At 33.1% G+C, this 20,313-nt stretch overlaps 1 protein-coding gene across 1 annotated transcript; it reads left to right on the top strand.

Annotated features, from left to right (window-relative positions):
* Positions 1 to 15,926: 15,926 nt before the first annotated feature.
* LOC143566583 (cytochrome P450 CYP72A219-like) lies at positions 15,927 to 17,721 on the top strand. Its single transcript, XM_077053247.1, has 4 exons — positions 15,927 to 16,139; positions 16,212 to 16,456; positions 16,608 to 16,992; positions 17,296 to 17,721. Exons 1-4 carry the CDS (start codon positions 15,942 to 15,944, stop codon positions 17,719 to 17,721), a joined length of 1,254 nt encoding a protein of 417 aa, XP_076909362.1. The 5' UTR covers positions 15,927 to 15,941.
* The last annotated feature ends 2,592 nt before the right edge of the window (positions 17,722 to 20,313 follow it).

Below are 20,313 nucleotides of genomic sequence, written 5' to 3'. Positions count from 1 at the left end.
ACAAAATTGATAATATAAATTATAAGATGGATCATTGAACATAATTAATTATTGAAATTTTATAATATAGATTATAAGATGGATCATAGAACATAAATAAGTATTGAGTTTTAAAGGTGATTTGATTCAGTGATTTTTATTTCAATGTTTTAAAAACCGGATGTGGTACAGCCCACTTTGCATAATGCCGGTCTTTCAGAAGGCGTGTTTGCACAACAATAACAAATTCATCATCAAAATTTGTCACTAATGATATTTAATATTGCAAGAGATTGATCTAGTTGGGTAAAGGAAAACAAAGTCACCGTAAAGATTTTATAAATTTAGAAAACAATTACATCCAAAAGAGGTTTAAAAGTACTTTATTGGGGCAATTCCCCAAATAAAATTTTTTAACCCATCTACTATCAACAAAATGAATCTAAACAATTTGTTCCAAGAACCTAACCTGATGACATACGTTTCATGACCTTACAAACCAAAATACCAACTTAATATTCAAAGTAACCGTACGTTTCAAATTCAATACCAACATATACAAAAAAAAAAAAAAAATACAGGTTTCAATAGGATATTTCCTTGAAATTTATAGTTACCATCTTTTTGAACTGACAATCATTGTGAGCACTAATCAGTCTGTTCCATCTTTCATTTCTTTGAAAAATGGGCCAAACTTTTTATGATCTAGTAAGTTTTAACCAACTTGTATCCCAGAATCCAGATATCAACAACACAGTATTACTATAAGTTTTCCAGCAACATAAACCAAGCATGTTAAGTATTTAACCAACTCCAATGAAAGACTTTGAATCAAAAAATATACATTATGACTATAAAATCATAATTAAAAAAAAAGTTTTCAAATATAGGAATCTCATGTTGGCGAAGTTACCCTTTATATCCCAAATTTTTGTTGACCATCCTAATCATACCGGATAGTAGTTTTGACCTGGTAGAAGTCAACTTTGACCAAGATGCCGAAGTTAACCAAATTATCTATTTCCTTCAACATTTATAATATGACCAAGCTACCCTTAAAGTCAAACAACTTTATGAAGCTTTTGAAAAAGTTTAAATTTCTCCCACAAACCAGAATTTGTTATAATATTACCACTAAAATTATAACAAGACTATCAATGTATTAAACAATTTGAAGATGACAAAAAACAAAAACATGAGAGAGATATATATTCAGTAACTTTCGATTGTTGCTTCTTCCTTTGTTACATAAGGTTCATATATATACAACTACTTTTACTATTTAGGAAACATATGCATTAAATTTGAGTTGAAAATGTTCATCCATTCACATGGATGTTTCTTTTCTTACACGTTTATAACACTCCCCCTTGGATGAAACATTTTCAAACTTCGCTGTCTCATTAAAAACCTTGCTAAAGGAAAACCCAATGGGAAAAAACTTTAGCTAAGGGAAAAAGAGTGCAGTATATAGCTCCCCCTCAAATTGCAGGTCGTTACATTGTTCATACATGGTGCATGCCAATATCATGAACATGTTTCCTGAATGTTGCTGTGGGAAGTGCTTTTGTGAAAAGATCAGCTGAGTTGTTGCTGGACTGGACATATCTCATTTCAACCTGATTGTCTTTAATAAGGTCTCGAGTATACTCAAGTATCTTGGTGGTATATGCTTTGTTCTGTCACTTTTGATATATCCTTCATTCATTTGCGAGACACAAGCTGCATTATCTTCATAGATAGGAGTTGGAATTCGATCTTTCTCTAGTCCACAAGAAATCAATATGTGTCGTGACATAGATCTTAACCATACACATTCTCTTGAAGCTTCATGCAATGCAATGACTTCAGCATGATTTGAAGATGTTGCAATGAGTGTTTGTTTCTGAGAACGCCATGAAATTGCAGTTCCTCCATTCTTAAATACATATCCAGTTTGAGATTTTGCTTTATGGGGATCAGATAAATAACCTGCATCTGCATAACCAACTAACCTTTCTTTTGAATCGTTAGGATAAAATAAACCTAAATCAACAGTTCCTTTTAAATACCGAAAAATATGTTTAATGCCATTCCAATGTCTTTTAGTTGGGGATGAACTGAATCTTGCCAATAAATTAACTGCAAAAGAAATGTCAGGTCTTGTACAGTTAGTAAGATACATAAGTGCTCCAATTGCACTGAGGTATGGTACTTTGGGACCAAGAATCTCTTCATTATCTTCGCAAGGACGAAATGGATCATTGTCAACATTGAGTGATCTAACAACCATCGGTGTGCTTAAAGGATTTGCTTTGTCCATATTGAAACGTTTTAAGAGTTTCTCAGTATAAGTTGACTGATGCACTAGTATCCCATTATGCATATGCTCAATTTGTAAACCAAGACAATATTTGGTTTTTCCAAGATCTTTCATTTCGAATTCTTTCTTTAAAAGAGCAATTGCTTCATTAATTTCTTTTTGTGTCCCAATTAAATTTAGATCGTCAACATACACAGCTATGATCACATATCCTGATGTTGTCTTCTTGATGAAGATACATGGACAAATAAGATTATTTGTGTATCCTTTGCTTATCAAATAATCACTCAAACGATTGTACCACATCCTTCCAGATTGTTTCAGTCCATACAAGGATCTTTGTAATTTAATGGAATACATTTCCTTAGGCTTTGAGCTTATTGCATCGGGGAGTTTAAATCCTTCGGGAATTTTCATATAGATGTCACTATCTAGTGATCCATACAAGTAAGCTGTGACAACATCCATAAGGCGCATCTCTAAATTTTTAGAGACTGCTAAGCTGATTAAATATCTAAACGTAATAGCATCCATGACAGGAGAATACGTTTCTTCATAGTCAATTCCTGGCATCTGAGAAAAACCTTGAGCTACAAGTCTTGCTTTATATCTTGTAACTTCATTTTTCTCATTTCGTTTTCTCACAAAAACCCATTTATATCCTACAGGTTCATTGACTTTGGTGTAATGACAATAGGTCCAAAAACCTTTTGATTGTTTAGTGAGTTTAATTCAGCTTGCATAGCATCTTTCCATTTGTTCCAATCTTGTCGATTTTTACAATCATCTACAGATTTTGGTTCAGGGTCATCATTTTCTTCCATGATATCGCTTGCCACAGAATAAGAAAATATATCATCAATATTTTCCATTTCATCTCGATCCCACATTATATGTGATTTACCATAGTTTATTGACAATTCTTTATTGGAATCATTTATTTCTTCCTGAGGAAATGTTATATCATTTATTCTTTCCCGAGGGAAGGTTTTGTCAATCATTCCTTCCTTAGGGTCAGTATCCTTCTCAGAACCCTTTCTTTTTCTAGGATTTTTATCCTTTGAACCGATTGGCCTTCCACGTTCTAAACGTTTTTGAGATTCATGAGGTGCATTATTATGGTTTTGCTTGCTTGGAATCTCAACTCGAGCTGGAGCATTAGTAGCTGGTATATGAGATTTAGTGACCCTGTTTATATCAGTAAATGCATCAGGTAACTGATTTGCAATTTCTTGTAGATGTATTATTTTTTGAACCTCTGTCACACTTTGTTTTGATCTTGGGTCTAGGTGTAACAATGATGGCACACACCATGATATATCTCTTTCTTGCCTTTTCATTTCTCCCCCTAATGTCGGGAACATTGTCTCGTTAAAATGACAATCAGCAAAACGTGCTGTAAATACATCACCTGTTAAAGGTTCAAGGTATCTTATGATGGAAGATGTTTCATATCCAACATATATTCCCAACCTTCTTTGGGGACCCATTTTTGTGCGTTGTGGTGGTGCAATAGGAACATACACAGCACAACCAAAAATTCTAAGATGAGAGATATTTGGCTCATTTCCAGAAACAAGTTGTGTGGGAGAGTATTTATGATTTGCACTTGGTCTCACGCGGATTAATGATCCAGCATGCATAATTGCATGGCCCCAAATAGAAATAGGGAGTTTTGTCCTCATTATTAATGGTCTAGCTATTAGCTGTAGGCGTTTGATCAACGACTCGGCTAAGCCATTTTGTGTGTGCACACGAGCAACAGGGTGTTCTACAACAATCCCCACAGACATGCAATAATCATCAAAAGCATGTGATGTAAATTCTCCCGCATTATCAAGCCTTACTCTTTTAATGGTATAATCCGGAAAATGTGCACGTAATTTGATAATTTGAGCAAGAAATTTTGCAAAAGCAACATTACGAGTCGATAATAAAGAGATATTAGACCATCTGCTAGATGCGTCTATTAAGACCATGAAGTATCTAAATGGTCCACATGGTGGATGAATTGGTCCACATATGTCACCTTGAATTCTTTCAAGAAACATTGGTGTTTTTTTATCGACTTTTAATGGCGAAGGCCTTGTAATTAATTTTCCAAGAGAACAAGATGTACATTGAGGCATTTTATCTATTTTATGGATATTTTGACTTTTCAGTGGATGCCCATGTGTATTTTCAATGATCCTTTTCATCATTGTGGATCCTGGATGGCCTAATCTGTCATGCCATAAGTTTATGATACCAGAATCGCAACAATTTTCTTTGACTGCCATATGTGCTTGAGGCACATTTATATATGTATAATGCAAACCAGAATGGAGCATTGGCAATTTTTCCAATATTTGATCTTTGCTTATGATATGCAAATATTTTTCATTACTAACAGTCCTTGACTGAGTATCATATCCATTATGATATATGTTTCTGAAATTCAACAAATTTCTTGTTGATTTTGGGGAAAATAAAGCATTTTATATTTTGAGCTTTGTACCATTTGGTAATGCTAAATTAGCTTTTCCCACTCCTTCTATCAAGTTTGTAGGACCTGATATTGTTTTGATGATCCCTTTTGTTGGTTTCAGTTTATAAAAATATTTTTTAGATCTAAGTATAGTATGCGTGGCTCCACTATCCGCTATACATATATCTTCTTCATTTGTTTGATCTTGTGCTCCGGTGATTTTCATTTTAAATCTTGAAAAATATTAAGAAAGAAAAAATAAGTGTATAACGAAGACATATGATATTTTAATAAGAACTTTATTTAATTGAAACACAAGTAGTACATGAAAGAGGAACTACATAATTAAAGATAATGAGAACACACTTAATAACTGCATCTAATTATAGTAGTCAAGCAACTTTGTTTCAAAGTTCTACCCCAAAGTCTTCAACGCTCAGCTCAGCATTGATATTATTAAAGTTATCAACATGGTTCACTTCTTTCTCTTTTCCTTTTAGAGAGGCTTGGTACAGTTCACACAGATGTGGAGCTGTGCGACAAGCCTTTGCCCAGTGGTTTGTACTTCCACATCTAAAACATGAAGTGCCATTGTTTTCGGACCTACCAGCTTCATTCAATTTATTTTGGTGGTTGGAATTGGTATTGTGTGGGACATGATAATTATTGGCTCTCTGGTTACGACCACGACCACGGCCACGACCACGACCGTAAGAGTTATTGTTCCATTTGAATGGATGCTTACGATCATTAAAATGCCTTTTGTCAAAATGACCACGTCCACGTCCTCGGCCTCGTCCTCGACTTTGTTCCCATTTATGATCAGAATTTTTATGAGAACTTTTGTGAGCAACATGTGCTTCTGGTATGGCTAATGAACCCGTGGGACGAGATTGATGATTTTTCATCAATAAGTCATTATTTTTCTCTGCTACAAGGAGTAATGCATTTAGATCAGAGTATCTCTTAAAATTCTGCAAACGATAATGTGTTTGCAAGTTTATATTTGATGCATGAAACGTGGAGAAAGTTTTCTCTAACTTTTCTTCCTCTGTTACGGGATACCCACAAAATTCTAGCTTTGAACAAATTCGGTATAAAGCAGAGGTGTAATCATTTACCCTCTTAAAATCTTGGAACCTAAGACTGTTCCATTCATCTCTAGAAGTAGGAAGTAAAACTTCATTTAGATGACCGAATCTGCTTTTCAAATCTTCCCATATCATATATGGGTTATCATAATTAAAATACTCATGCTGTAGTAATTCATCAATATGTTTATGGATGAAAACATCAGCTCTTGCTTTATCTTGGTCAGAGCAATCATTGTATTCTTGGATTGCGTCTAACACATCCATAGATTTTAAATGTCTTTTGACATTTGCTGTCCAAGACATATAATTTTCTCCAGAAATGTTGAGTGCAGGGAATTCGAGTTTTGCTATATTTGACATTTTGTTGCTAAACATAATAGAGCAAATAATAAGATAAATATTATAATCCATATATATCAACAATGAGATACAATACATTGGTAGAGCTATAAACATATAAAAGAAAAAGAAAATGACGAAATCTTCGGATGGGAGATTAAAAATTAGAATGAGAAGTAGTATAAGCATTATAGTGACCAACATCAAAACCGGGTGAATCATTTTGAGAATTTTATCTTGGATAAATTTAATAAGAAGAATGTTTGTTGTAAATGAAATGGGGTTAATGATTGGTTATTTATAGTGAAAATTTATAACCCTTTTATAACGGTTATATTACCGTTTATAACGGTAACATTACCGTTTGTGTGTGTGTATATATATAATATATAATATTAATTATTTAAAGTAAGATAATAAATAAGATATTAAATACAGTTTATTTTATAAAATATATAATTAGTATGCACAATAATAAGAATAGAATTGTTAGTGTAAATAAATCTAACTTCTAAATGAGATATTAGTGTGCATATATAAATAAAAGTTAGAATAGTTATCAAATTTTAATAACAATGTTTATACACATTATTGCTATTACTCAGTATATTAGTAAGTATATGTATATGCATAGATATATATCTAATGTACATAATTAAAGAAGTGTTTATGATGCTTATGTAGGTACCTTTGTGTCTATTACCTTTCTTGGTTAGGATATAAGCGGCTCGTGCTGATAATGTGTTATAATATTACCACTAAAATTATAACAAGACTATCAATGTATTAAACAATTTGAAGATGACAAAAAACAAAAACATGAGAGAGATATATATTCAGTAACTTTCGATTGTTGCTTCTTCCTTTGTTACATAAGGTTCATATATATACAACTACTTTTACTATTTAGGAAACATATGCATTAAATTTGTGTTGAAAATGTTCATCCATTCACATGGATGTTTCTTTTCTTACACGTTTATAACAGAATTAATATAATTGTCATATTTAACCAATTTTCTTTTTCTTTCAACATATCCATATAAATCATAATAAGTTTTTTTTTTCGAAAAATCTTTCTAACGCATAAACTTGGCATTAACCTCCCCAAAATTTTGATTAAGCTTTTGTTAGAGCAATTAAGTTGCCATGGTGGAATTTATTTTGGAAAACTTTGAATTCAAACTCATGTTGTCTGGTTACTATCTTACCCTTTTCCATGGTTGCATTTCTTTGGTTAATAGCTATTAATGGCAACAATGATGTTGACACCCACATCTTTGAGGATTCCGACGCAGAACACAGATCCCCTTTCCTACGTAGTGATAGCAACTAAAAATTTAAAATTCATTTAAATTTGTGAATATTAAAACATAATCAAAATCCTAATCAATAAAAAGCAATTTTTATTAGTTTTAAAAGGACTAAAAATAGACTACATGAAAATAAAAAAAATATAAATAATGTTTATTGGCGAGTTTTAACTGGAATGGAGGTTGATTCAACTTCCCCTTCGAATTCTCCCAATTGGTTCTCATTCACTGTTTCAAAAAAGGGATTGTCATATCAGATTATAAGATGTATTTATAAATGTATTTAAACCTTATATTTATGCAATATGATGATTATACATGCACCAAATCTCTATTTATCAAGTAGTAACTCATGCTGGCATATCAAAAAATGCAATTGGGTAGAGAATAGATTTTGGATTATCATACAAAGCATTCTAGTCCTACATATTAACAGTTTTTAAAGAAATGCATCCATTAAATTTTGGTTTTGAATATATGAATAAACAGTTAACAGAACAAATGTTCAAGAGCAAATTTTACTTAATTATATGGTTTTGATTAATGATTATATATGTTGTGATGACTGCTATATAAACTACAAATTTTAAATTGAGTTTGATAATTCCCATAAGGTTGAATATCTTCCTAGAAACAAAATTAAATCATCTAGATTGTTTTAAAGAAAAGATTTTGAGATTATTTAGTTTCCAAACCTTTTTCAAAAGAGGATACTAAAATACAAAAATATAAAAACAAAAGATTTTGAGATTGTTTAGCTATTGCTGTGTGTGTTTGAAAAACCTTCATTCCGAACCACCGCCACTTTCATTGTTCGTATTTAAACAAAGATTTATTGAAATGATCAATTACATACCTCGAAGATTGGATGATGAACAATGATGAGTTTGACAGGAGGTATGATTTCCTCTTAATCACAACAGCTGACTCTACATTATCACAACCTGCAAATCAAGCAATGTAAAAGAAACCTTAGCATAATACGCATAAAACACTATAGAAACAAAATAACCACATAATTATGCAATATAAGGTCAGATTGGACAGAAATCATACACTGTTGCTAGATAGATTTTAGGGTTAGATTGATAGCAGCGAGTAAAGGAGATAACAAAACCCAAACGATGATTTGCGTCTTGCTGACAGCAGAACCAAAAATATCAAGAAAAACCAATTTCGGATATTAATCGAAGACATGCAATTGTAATTGATCGTTTGAACCTGTTAATAGAATTACAAAGATTGATCGATTGAACCTGATTTAACCCGTGATGTGAAAGTGAATTGATTGAAACAGATTGAAGCTGGAAATAAGATTGAATATGTTTAGGTGAGATGATTGAAGATGTGAATCAAATTACAAAGGTTTGATATTTACTTGTTTAGTTGAGTGCTAGTGTTAGAAGCTCTGGAATAATGAAGATGAAATCTCAATCCTGAATTTGAAAGGCGACAGGCGTGATTTTTTGGGTATAACATTGAATTTTGAATTTAAATTAATTAAAAAATAATATGAATTGACATGTGGCATTTTGGAGGCATCTTGTTAGCTATAAAAAAAAGTTTTTAAAAACCCATTTTTTATTATATAGGTAGATAGACGGTCTACGTGAAAAAAGTATAGTGGGACATACAAGTTGAAATTAGAGCGAGTTAGGTATGACTTATGCAAAAGACTTTTATCACAATAATTATTGAATTATTTGCCGGGTGTATGATCATATTTTCACGTAAGAATGTGACAGCTCTCCTTAACAGCCTGCTGCTCGATTATGTTTTATAAACTGGATTATTGTAAATAATATATGAAAATTAAAATACATATAACTAAGTGAAAAGAATAAAATTATTTTATGCTTTATGTTAACATACAATGCCAACAAAAATAAAATCTAAAATAAGTGAATCAGTAAAAATGTTTTAAAAATATATATATACTAGCTTTAGAAACCTGTGTATTATACGGTATAAACTAATGTATAAATTACAATGAATAATATAATACAAATATAATAAAAGATAATTAAGTATCTTTATATTATGTAAAAAATGTATTACAAATATAGTTGATTTATATCATCAAATGCACTTGAATTTTAAATCGAGAATGGGTTGTTCTACAATCGATATACAATAATGAAGCAATGCTACTGAAAGCAACATTTAAAATAATGAGGCATTTAGATTTGAAAGATGTAGTTAAAGTCTTTCACAAAAATGTTTTTCACTCCATACCCTAAACCATAAACATTAAATCCTAAACCATAAACCAAAAAAGACACCATATTTTTCTTTTTGAACAACTTTCATGATGTCTCTCATACTAAATATAAAAAATGGAAAATTTGTCTTTGATTTTTAAGGCTTATTAAACATTGAATATTTATAAAAAGTAAACAAAATTATTATAATTTTCATTAATATGAAGATGTTTCAAAAATTAAATGTTCGTGTATTCTTTAAACATAAACTCTTTTATATACATTTTAATTTTAAAGAAAATATCTTTATGACACGTAATTATTATATATATTAATATTTTTTTTATATTAAGTATGTTTGAAATATAATTTATAGCATTAATAATTTAATCAATGAAGATTAACCAATTAATATGGTTTGTTGAATTTATAATCAATACTATATTTAGAACCAAGATTTTTTTTCTTTTTCATCAATAGAAGAAAAATGATTTGAGCGAGAATTTGATAGTGATAATTAACCTCAGAATGTCATGTGTCCAGAATTATTTTCTTTATTAGTATAGATAGATGTTAATTCACTTGGTCCAGAATTATTTTCTTTATTAGTATAGATAGATTTTTTTTCTTTTTCATTCTTTATTAAATCCGGTCAGTCAAACCACTTGGTCCGGTTCGTTGGGTAACTCTCCCAATTTAACCCATCCCTTAAAATGGACTAAAATAACCCATTCTAATCCGGTTTTAGGAACAGTTTATGTTCTTTTTTTCTTTTTAGAAAATTAAGTTAGGTAATGTGTAAAGGAACATGTAATTAATTAAAAGATTGTTGGATTTTAATAATCTTAATTTTAATTATTGATTGGGATTAATTCTAAATGAAAAAAATGAATTTTGACAATCCAAAATTGTGAATTTATTTTTCTTCTACAATATTCTGACATTAAATGAAAGGTAACCACATTAGTTTTTTATGACATGGTCAACTCTTTCATTTATTAAGCTGGAACTGAAAAAAAAACACTTTTCTAGTTGGGATAAATCACGTTTATATAGTTAATTTCATGAGTTTTATCACAGTGGGATATTCGGTTGTAAGTTTCTTTGAAATTGGTGACAGACTAGGTCACCGACGCTGCCTGTAATTGTAAGTGTGAGTTACCTTTTGCCAATTAATGTACCCAGGTGCCAGATGTTAATGTTCGTTAAAAAAAAATAAAAAATAAGAAAATCATGGTACGTGTATAATTAAGTTTACTGTAAATATATTGATCAATAAATAGTCTATCTTTAAACTAACTCTTATGTTTCTTAACAGATTTTTTAACGACAATTTAGATCACCGGCGGTCAATTGACCCACCCGATCATTCACATTCCCAAGTACGGAACTTTGGGGGTACTAGGATGACGCGCCCGGTGTCCCCAAAGGGAAGCTCGTACATCAGTTGGTCGCATCAGTCCTGACTCGAAGACTCCCCAGTCCCCACAAAAGAAAACATACCATAGATGAGAAAACCCCTGATGCAACCTTACATAGAGGTGCACAAATCGGGTTCGGGTATGAAACCGGGTTCGGGTATGACCAGGTATTTGAAAATCGGGTATTAGCAATACCCGGGTTGGGTTCGGGTCTGGGTATTCTTTCTAAAAACCATACCCTATGCATCGGGTTCGGGTATTCTAAAACCAGGTATTTGAATACCCTATTTTCGGGTATTGAAAAAAACCCTATTTTTGGGTTTTTTTTTGGATATAGATTGGATTTTTTTAAGGGGTGACAATTTTTAGGGGTATTTTTGGGTATTTTTCAGGTATTTTTCGGGTAATTTCGGATACAGATCGGGTCTTTGAAAAACCCGGTTCGGGTTTTCGGGTATTACCAGGTATAAATCGGGTCCGGTTCCGGGTATGGGTTTTGGTACTGAAATGTATACCCTATTCGTACTCTACGAGTAGGGTCGGGTACGTGTTCGGGTATAAAAAAACCAGTTCAGGATATTTTTTTCGGGTCCGATTCCAGGTTGGAGTTTTTTTTGCACCTCTAACCTTACATGCTCGCCTCACTTCAACCATTTTGAATTAAAATCTGTTTTACACGTGTTCTAATAATAACTATCTGAATATATAAATAAAAATAGTATATTTAATTAAATAAAATAATGTATTTAATCAATCAAAGTAATTAAATAATTAGTAAATAATAATTAAGCCGAGCTCAAATAAGCTTAAGCTTAAAAGATAATTCATAAATCGGGCTTGAGTTTTAGATATCAAGCTCTATATAAACCAAGCCTCAGCCCAGGCCCAAACCCAAGCCCATTTACGTCTCTAATTGTGTTCCTCACGTAATTAAAGTCCTAGCTCACTCCACGTTTCCACTCAAGGCATGCTTAATTTCTTATCTTCAGTCCAGCCACTCACTTCGATATAACACCTTTTTTCACATATATATCCCTTGAACTTTGGAATAAAACCTCAATTGTATCCCCCTATTTTATCTTGTTTTTACTTGCACACTTAAACGTCATGTGATTTCTTAGTATATTTGTGCTTTAATTTCTAGGCGCCATGAATTTTTGACGACGTCCATCATGAAATTTTAGCACCAATTCTCAAAAGAATTTATGTAATATTTTAAAATTTTACAAATATAGTTAAAGTAGTTGACAAATATAAAATAACTAAGTTCATTTTGAACAATTAAGCAAATAAACTCATTCTAAACAGTTACGCTCATTTTAAACTATTAAGCCTACCAACTTCAACTAGCTGTGACGGTAGCAAACAAACATATGGGTGTTTGTGGCTTTTTGAAACAGTAGGGTGTTTGACGAATGTCGCTTATGCTTAGCCGAGGTGTGACCACATGACTTTTTACGAAGATGATAAAAGAAGACTCAAAATTGAACTTCCGAGCTACATTGATTGATGATTTGAAAGCGCATAGAAGATATTTCATATTGAATGACGGGGTAACCATACCGTTGACCTACTTATGTTCTAACCAACAAATCTTACGAATAAAAGGAACCATCAATTATAACTATATAATTATGTCCCCATCAACATTTCCTATGACAATGAATATCTTTAGACATATATGGACTACAACATGAAGGAGATCTCAAAAACTCAAAACACAACACAATAAGTAAAACTCATAAATGCCCTCGCTCAAACCAAGGACGTTCTATCTTCTTAGCAAGTGCGAGAGCAATCTACGTTTGTGATCACATATATTTTGGTAGCATCTTTGTATGAAAAATAAACCCCGTCATGGTATTATATGGAGGAGCATACCCGTGATGCATTAATGATGGTAAAAGCCAGAGCTGGCTTAACGAATGTAGATGCTTAAATCAAAATAAGATTTTTGGGCCTTTTTGTTAAGAAAAAATAATTGCTTATTATAGATTTTGAACTCGTAACCTATACTTTAATAACAACCAAGTCTACCGTCACACCAATACATAACTTTGAACTTTACCCATTATAATATATCTATATATATTGTTTTTTTTGAATTTAGAGTCCTTAATTAAGTGTGAGCTTAGATCCCTAACTTGTTTTCGCTGACCAACAGGCCGCCCCTGGTAAAAGCCTTTGATCACCCCAATGCAAAGAAATCATCGGTCCACCACTTGATACGACAAAGCAAAAATATTATAGGGTCCATCATGAATTACTCAAAAGTATAGGGGAGTCAAAGCGAACATCATCCATCAATAAATATAATTTTCTCCTCAAGTCATCACAAGATTTAGAAAGCTTCCTACCAAGATGGAAGTAAGTGGAGTATGGCGTGGTGTGGGAATAATAATATTGATAATACTTGTGTGGTGTGCATCAAGATTTTTGAATTGGGTGTGGTTCAAACCAAAGAGGATGGAGAAGTTTTTAAGGAAGCAAGGCCTCAAGGGAAACTCGTATAGATTCTTGTTTGGAGACATGAAAGAGTTTGTAAAGATTGTAAAAGAGGCCAAATCAAAACCCATAAATCTAAATGACGATATAGTTGCCCGAGTCTTGCCCTATGACCATAAAGTTGTCACTACTTATGTACACGTTCTGGCTCACTTTTCCTTGCTATTTTCCATCATTTTTTCTGTTTTTTTTAATTCTTTTGTAATGTTTAAAATAGAAGAGTAAATTATGGTTTTTGTCATTGTGGTTTGTTCAAATTTTTTATTTTATTCCAAATGTTTAAGTTTGCCTTTTTCGTCCATAGAGTGTCATTTTCGTTGCAATTTCCATCCATCTCGTTAACATATTTTGGGTTAAAATAAGATACTTTAACAAATCATATTTTAACTAATCTTTTCCTTGTTACCGATAATCCATTAAGGAATCTGAGTAACAGTTAATGATTTTTTTTTTACCGAAAATCGTTCTTTATTTTCATATGTATGATGAAAAGAAAAAATATAGAAATCTAGAGTTTTTAATATACACATAAAAAATTAGAATTGAGGATTGACATGCGGGTGGACATGGTTGAAAGATGGTACGATCAGTTTAGATAAAGTAGAGATAATGTAAGATAGCTATGTTGTTGTGAAGTGTGAACTTAAACTGATATTGTTAAATAAGCAAACTACCTGGAGTCCTAGACTATCCTAAGGACTAACAATGGTGTAACCAAACTATCCTAAATAATTTTATTTTGTAATTTGAAAACTAAAGCAATAATTTAAAAAAAAAACTATATATAAATAAATAAGAACTTTCATTTATAAAAAGAAAAATTACAAACTAAAAAAAATAAAACAAATAAATAAGAAAATAAAAATACTACTCGCCGTCGAGGTAGCTAGGTTAGATTTAGAGAGTCAATATGATCTACAAGATCCGATCGTAGTGGGAAATGAATTGTCGCATCTTGTAACTCATCCATTTCTTCGGTGTATTTCGGGTTCTCGACGAAGTAATCTTCCATTAGAACTTGGAGACCTTTTTCGTGATCACGATCCACGTATCTTCTTCTAGATGTACCGGTGCCTTCTTCTTTGGTTTGTAGGTCAAGATCATATAGAAATTGGATAATACTATCGTTGGAAGATTCTTTGTATTCAGGTGGACGGGAAGAAAATTCAAATTCATTTTTATGGTTGGAGTAGAGTATGCATAAATTTTATAAGAGTGGGTATAAAATTATTTGGAGTAGAGTGGGTATAAGATTGGTTATTTATAAGATAAAAAATAAGATAAATATAGCCGTTATCAACGGCTAGTCAAACTAGCCGTTGGCTAGTTGATGTGAGTTTCATCAAAAAAATGCTCGGGCAAAACTACCCCTCAAAATCTCACCGCTGCAAGAATCAGGGGGTGGCGGCGGTGCTCACCACGGTGGCAACCACTCGTGAGCCGGCCACTACCCGACCACGACTCCCTCCACCCTAAGGAGAGTAACCTTGATAAAAGAATTGCCTCTGTGGCGTACGTACCGACTTGATAATGGCCTCGGCCTTAACTATATCTCAGTCAAACGTGCTTGCCCTGCCATCTCCTTCCTTGAGAACCGAGTGAGTCTCATTTATGCTTTGTCCTTAACGAGAACTGTAGAAGCACATTGGCTCATAAACACCTTGAACAATTTCGTTGGAATTTGAATTTCTCGACATAATCCTTACAACATCATCAACAAAAAAAAATTAAAAAATCTGGAAAAAAGAAATTAAAGAGTTCATATAAGTCATATAGAAGTTATATGAGTCATATAGTTGTTTGATGTTCTTGACCAGATGCTTCGTATAGGTTATACGAGGCTTTTGTTAAGAACGATACAACTCATATAGTGGAAACCCTAAATCTTGTGTCTTGTAAATAATTAGCAGCAGAATCTTTTATTTTATTGAATAACTGACGAGATCTTGTATCGTGTCTGATAATTACCCGACATGTTTATCGAAAAAAAACCTTGATATGCACACAAAAAATAGGCATTTATACGAGTTGTATAGCTAAATTTTACATACACAGCTATACAAATAGTATAGACACTTATTTGACGTCAGGTCTAATACCGTCGAGTTGTATTGTGTTGGAGTTTGGGAGGTGGTGTGACTGTGTCTAATAACTTTCTTATAATTTATGATTATTTCGATAGCAGGGTACTTATGATGTAACTTGTTTCATTAAATCTATCATTTAATGCATTTTTAAAATTTTAATAATTTTGAAGTTTCTTCAATTGGCATAAATGATGCTATTTATTTATCGTACAGGCAAAAACTACTTCACCTGGATGGGACCTATACCTGTGGTGCATATTATTGAACCGGCTATGATAAAAGAAGTCTTTGCAAATAACTATCGATTTCAAAAGCCGAAGGGAAACCCTTTAATAAAGTTGCTAGTAGCAGGTCTAGCTGACGCTGAATGCGATCAATGGAGCAAACACCGGAAAATCATCAATCCCGCTTTCCATGTTGAGAAGCTCAAGGTTTGTTATTACATATTGTCTAGCAAGAAACTTTAGATACAATCATCAAATAATTGTGAGTTTTCATTATAGCATATGGTGCCTGCATTTTATACGTGCTGCGTTGAGATGATCAACAAATGGGAAGATATGTTAAGAAGGGAAAGCTCGTGTGAACTTGATGTTTGGCCTTATCTTCAAACGTTCTCCAGTGATGTAATTTCACGTTTGGCATTTGGTAGTAGTTTTGAGGAAGCTAAAAGAATATTTGAACTACAACTAGTACAAGCACAACTCGTCGTAGAGGCTATACTATCAATCTATATTCCAGGATCAAGGTGAGTATATATGTTCATAACTTTTGAGCTTGTTCACTTTTGATTAATGGAGATTGAAGGATTATTACAGTATATTTTCATTTCAAAATGGCAATACCTTAAGTTCTATTGTTGAAAGAGATGAATTTTAAAATCAAACACAACTTTGCAGATTTTTACCAACAAAAAGAAATAAGAGAATGAAGGAAATTGACCGTGAAGTGAGGGCTTCGATAAGGAGTATCATCGACAAGCGAATCATCGCAATTGAAGAAGGAGAAAGTAATAATGAAGACTTGTTGGGCATACTATTGGATTCCAATTACAAAGCAATAAAACAACAAGGGAATACCAATTCGGGATTAAGTATTGACGAAATCATTGAAGAGTGTAAGCTTTTCTACTTTGCAGGACAGGAGACCACAGGAACTTTGCTTGTTTGGACTATGGTGTTGTTGGCTCAACACACGGATTGGCAAGCTCGGGCTAGAGATGAAGTTTTACGAGTCTTCAAAGAGAACAAACTGGATATTGATGGGTTGAATCGTTTAAAAACAGTAAGTACTTTTACCGTAGGAAAAAAAAATTCTCTTATACATTGCCCGGCCTTTATTGTGTATATAAATCTCTTTACTTCCGTGATTCTATTGTGCAAAGTATATATTAACGCGAGTTCCATGAAATTACAAAAATATTAAGTATTTTATATCTGCATAGCTTTAAATATTAATTAGCAGAAAACCAAAAATAGTGTTTCATAATTTTTGCCTAAAGTAGCAGCAACAGCTGTCTTAACTTCTAAGGATTTGTCAGTGATTCAGTTCTATATTTAAGACTATGTAACTTCTTATGTTTTGTAGGTTAACATGATTTTTAGTGAGGTGCTTAGACTTTACCCACCGGTGACATCATTAACACGCACGATACATCAAGAAACCAAATTAGGCGACATCACAATACCTGCTGGATCTTTGCTACAATTGCATAATATGCTTTTGCACCATGACCGTGACATATGGGGTGACGATGTTAAGGAATTCAAGCCTGAAAGATTTTCCGAAGGTGTGTCAAAGGTGACCAAGGGTCAAGCATCATACATTCCTTTTGGTTGGGGTCCTCGTATATGCGTTGGACAAAATTTTGCTTTGTTGGAAGCAAAAACTGCGCTAGCAATGATTTTACAACATTTTCAGTTTGATCTCTCACCATCTTATTCGCATGCCCCACACACGATCATCACTCTTCAACCTCAATTTGGAGCTCATTTGATATTACGAAAACTTTAGATGATATGAACAGTATGCATATATAAATTTAAATTGTTTTGTTTGTGCCACACTAAAACTGCAATAAGCTGTCACCTTAGGAAAAAAATCTGTCTATATTATAATTGTTATAAATGCAGACATTTATACCAGCCCGATGTTTATAATTGTTATAAATGCAGACATTTATACGAGCCCGATGTTTATAATTGTTATAAATCTATCTATATTATAATTGTTATAAATGCAGACATTTATAATTGTTAGGCCCATTGGTCGAGCCCGATGTTTACTTGCTTTCATGGTTTGAGCTATATATATGTATAATGAATTAATTATGCATATATGTGTTAATTTTGATGACTCTGTATGAATGAGATTGCTCTTTACATTCTCTCAGTCTTTATCACGTTATCACCTCGTTTGCTCTCTATATTTGTTTTCACTTGCAACCCACAAAGAACTTCATAGCCTCTGACCGTCACAAGGAGTTTCACTGTGAATATGACGACATATTGGCTATCCACAACAAGGTTTTGAAAACCAACATGGTTGTTTCTTAAAATTCCTTACACTTTTAGATCTGTGACCACTAGGACATTCATAATCGTCCTGAATAAATGGCATTAAATTAGGTAGCCGGGCTTTGATGGCCATTAAAAAAAATCTTGGCACGTGTTTAATTAACCAGAGTAAGTGAGCCAAGTTCAAGTCTAGCTCAAATTTAAAAAAAAAAAATCAATTCATAAGTTGGGTTTGAGCATAAGCAATAAAGTTCTAAATAAGTCGTGTTTGAGCTCTCTTAGATTAAAGAAGGGGATATCATTTACATTGTAAAATTTTGTTCCTCACGTAATCAAGTCCTAGCTAACTCCACGTTTCCAGTCTATGTATGCTTAATTCCCCTTATCTTCAGTCCGGCCACTCACTTCGCTATAATACCTTTTTTGACATATATACCCCTTAAACTTTGGAATCAAACGTCAATTGTACTCCCCAATTTTATCTTGTTTTCACTAGCGCACACTTAAAACATCGTGGACACGGGTGGATCTAGCTAGGTGGTTTAGACAAGTTCGCCCACAACTCATGATTTTATGATTTTTTTTAGTATACTCGTGTTTCAATTCCTGATGAAATGTGATATCTTCCATCGTGAAATTTTAACACCAATCCATAACTTTTTTTTTTGACAGAGGTCCTCAATATAGAATTTATGTAAGATTATAAAATTTTACAAATATAACTCAAGTCGTTAACAAATATAAAATAACAAAGTTCATTTTGAACAATTAAGCAATAAGGATGTCTCTTCTCATTAAACAAAGGAATATAAATAATATTACAAAGGTACACAAATAGGAAATAAGATCATCCTAACTATATAAAATATATTCACAATATATGTCGTCTAATAGTCCCCCACAGTCGAAGCGGTAGCAGGAGGACGAACGCATAGACTGGATCGAAAACGAGTAAATAGTTCCTTAGGTAATCCTTTGGTGAAAATATCTGCATATTGAAATTCTGTAGGAACATGTAGAACCCGGACATGACCCACCTGAACCTTCTCTCGGACAAAATGAATATCAATTTCAACGTGTTTTGTTCGTTGATGTTGAACCGGGTTACTCGATAAATAAACGGCATAGACATTGTCATAGTAAATAATGGTGGCTGAACGTGTAGGTATGCCAAGTTCCAATAACAGGTTACGAATCCAACTTGTTTCAGCGACTGTATTAGCTACACCCCGATATTCTGCTTCAGCACTAGAGCGAGAGATCGTAGCTTGACGTTTAGACGAAAATGATATCAGATTATCACCAAAGTAGAAACAATAACCCGATGTAGAGCGGCGAGAGTCCGGGCATCCCCCCCAATCCGCATCAGAATACGTAGTAAGAAGCAAAGATTTGGAAGGATGAATATGAAGGCCAAATTCAATTGTACTCTTTAGGTAACGAAGAATGCGCTTGAGAAATGCCGTGTGGGGCTCACGGGGATCATGCATAAAAAGACAAACCTGCTGAACAGCATAAGAGATGTCGGGTCGCGTAAAAGTCAAGTATTGTTAAGCCCCGGCTAGACTACGGTATAACGAACCATCAGCGATTGTCGGACCACTATTAGCACTCAATTTAGAGTGTGTATCGACAAGAGTGGTAAGTGGGTGATATGTTGTCATATTAGCGCGAGAAAGTATGTCCTGAATGTAAGATGCCTGAAACAAAAATAAGCCCCCATTTTTCTTCTCAACATTAATACCTAAAAAATAATGCAAGTCACCCAAATCAGACATGGCAAACTCCTTGGAAAGCATACCGATGATAGCATTTAGTAAGGCGGTACTGGAAGCGGTAAGTATGATATCGTCCACATAAAGCAATAAGTAGGCCAGATCGTTCCCGTGCCGATAAATAAATAGAGAAGTGTCACTCACACAACTCTTGAACCCACATCGATTAATGAATGAAGCGAACCGATGATACCAGGCCCGAGGCGCCTGCTTAAAACCATACAAAGACTTTTTCAGTTTACAAACATAGTCTGGTCAGGTCGGGTCCGTGAAACCAGGCGGTTGAAACATATAAACCGTTTCATGTAGGTCAC

This window comes from Bidens hawaiensis, unplaced genomic scaffold (assembly GCF_021521415.1).
Source record: "Bidens hawaiensis isolate Kalapana, Puna unplaced genomic scaffold, B.hawaiensis_p1.1 tig00022914_1, whole genome shotgun sequence".
In the NCBI taxonomy this organism is placed as follows: domain Eukaryota; kingdom Viridiplantae; phylum Streptophyta; class Magnoliopsida; order Asterales; family Asteraceae; genus Bidens; species Bidens hawaiensis.
This window is presented reverse-complemented; position numbering and strand designations above follow the sequence as displayed.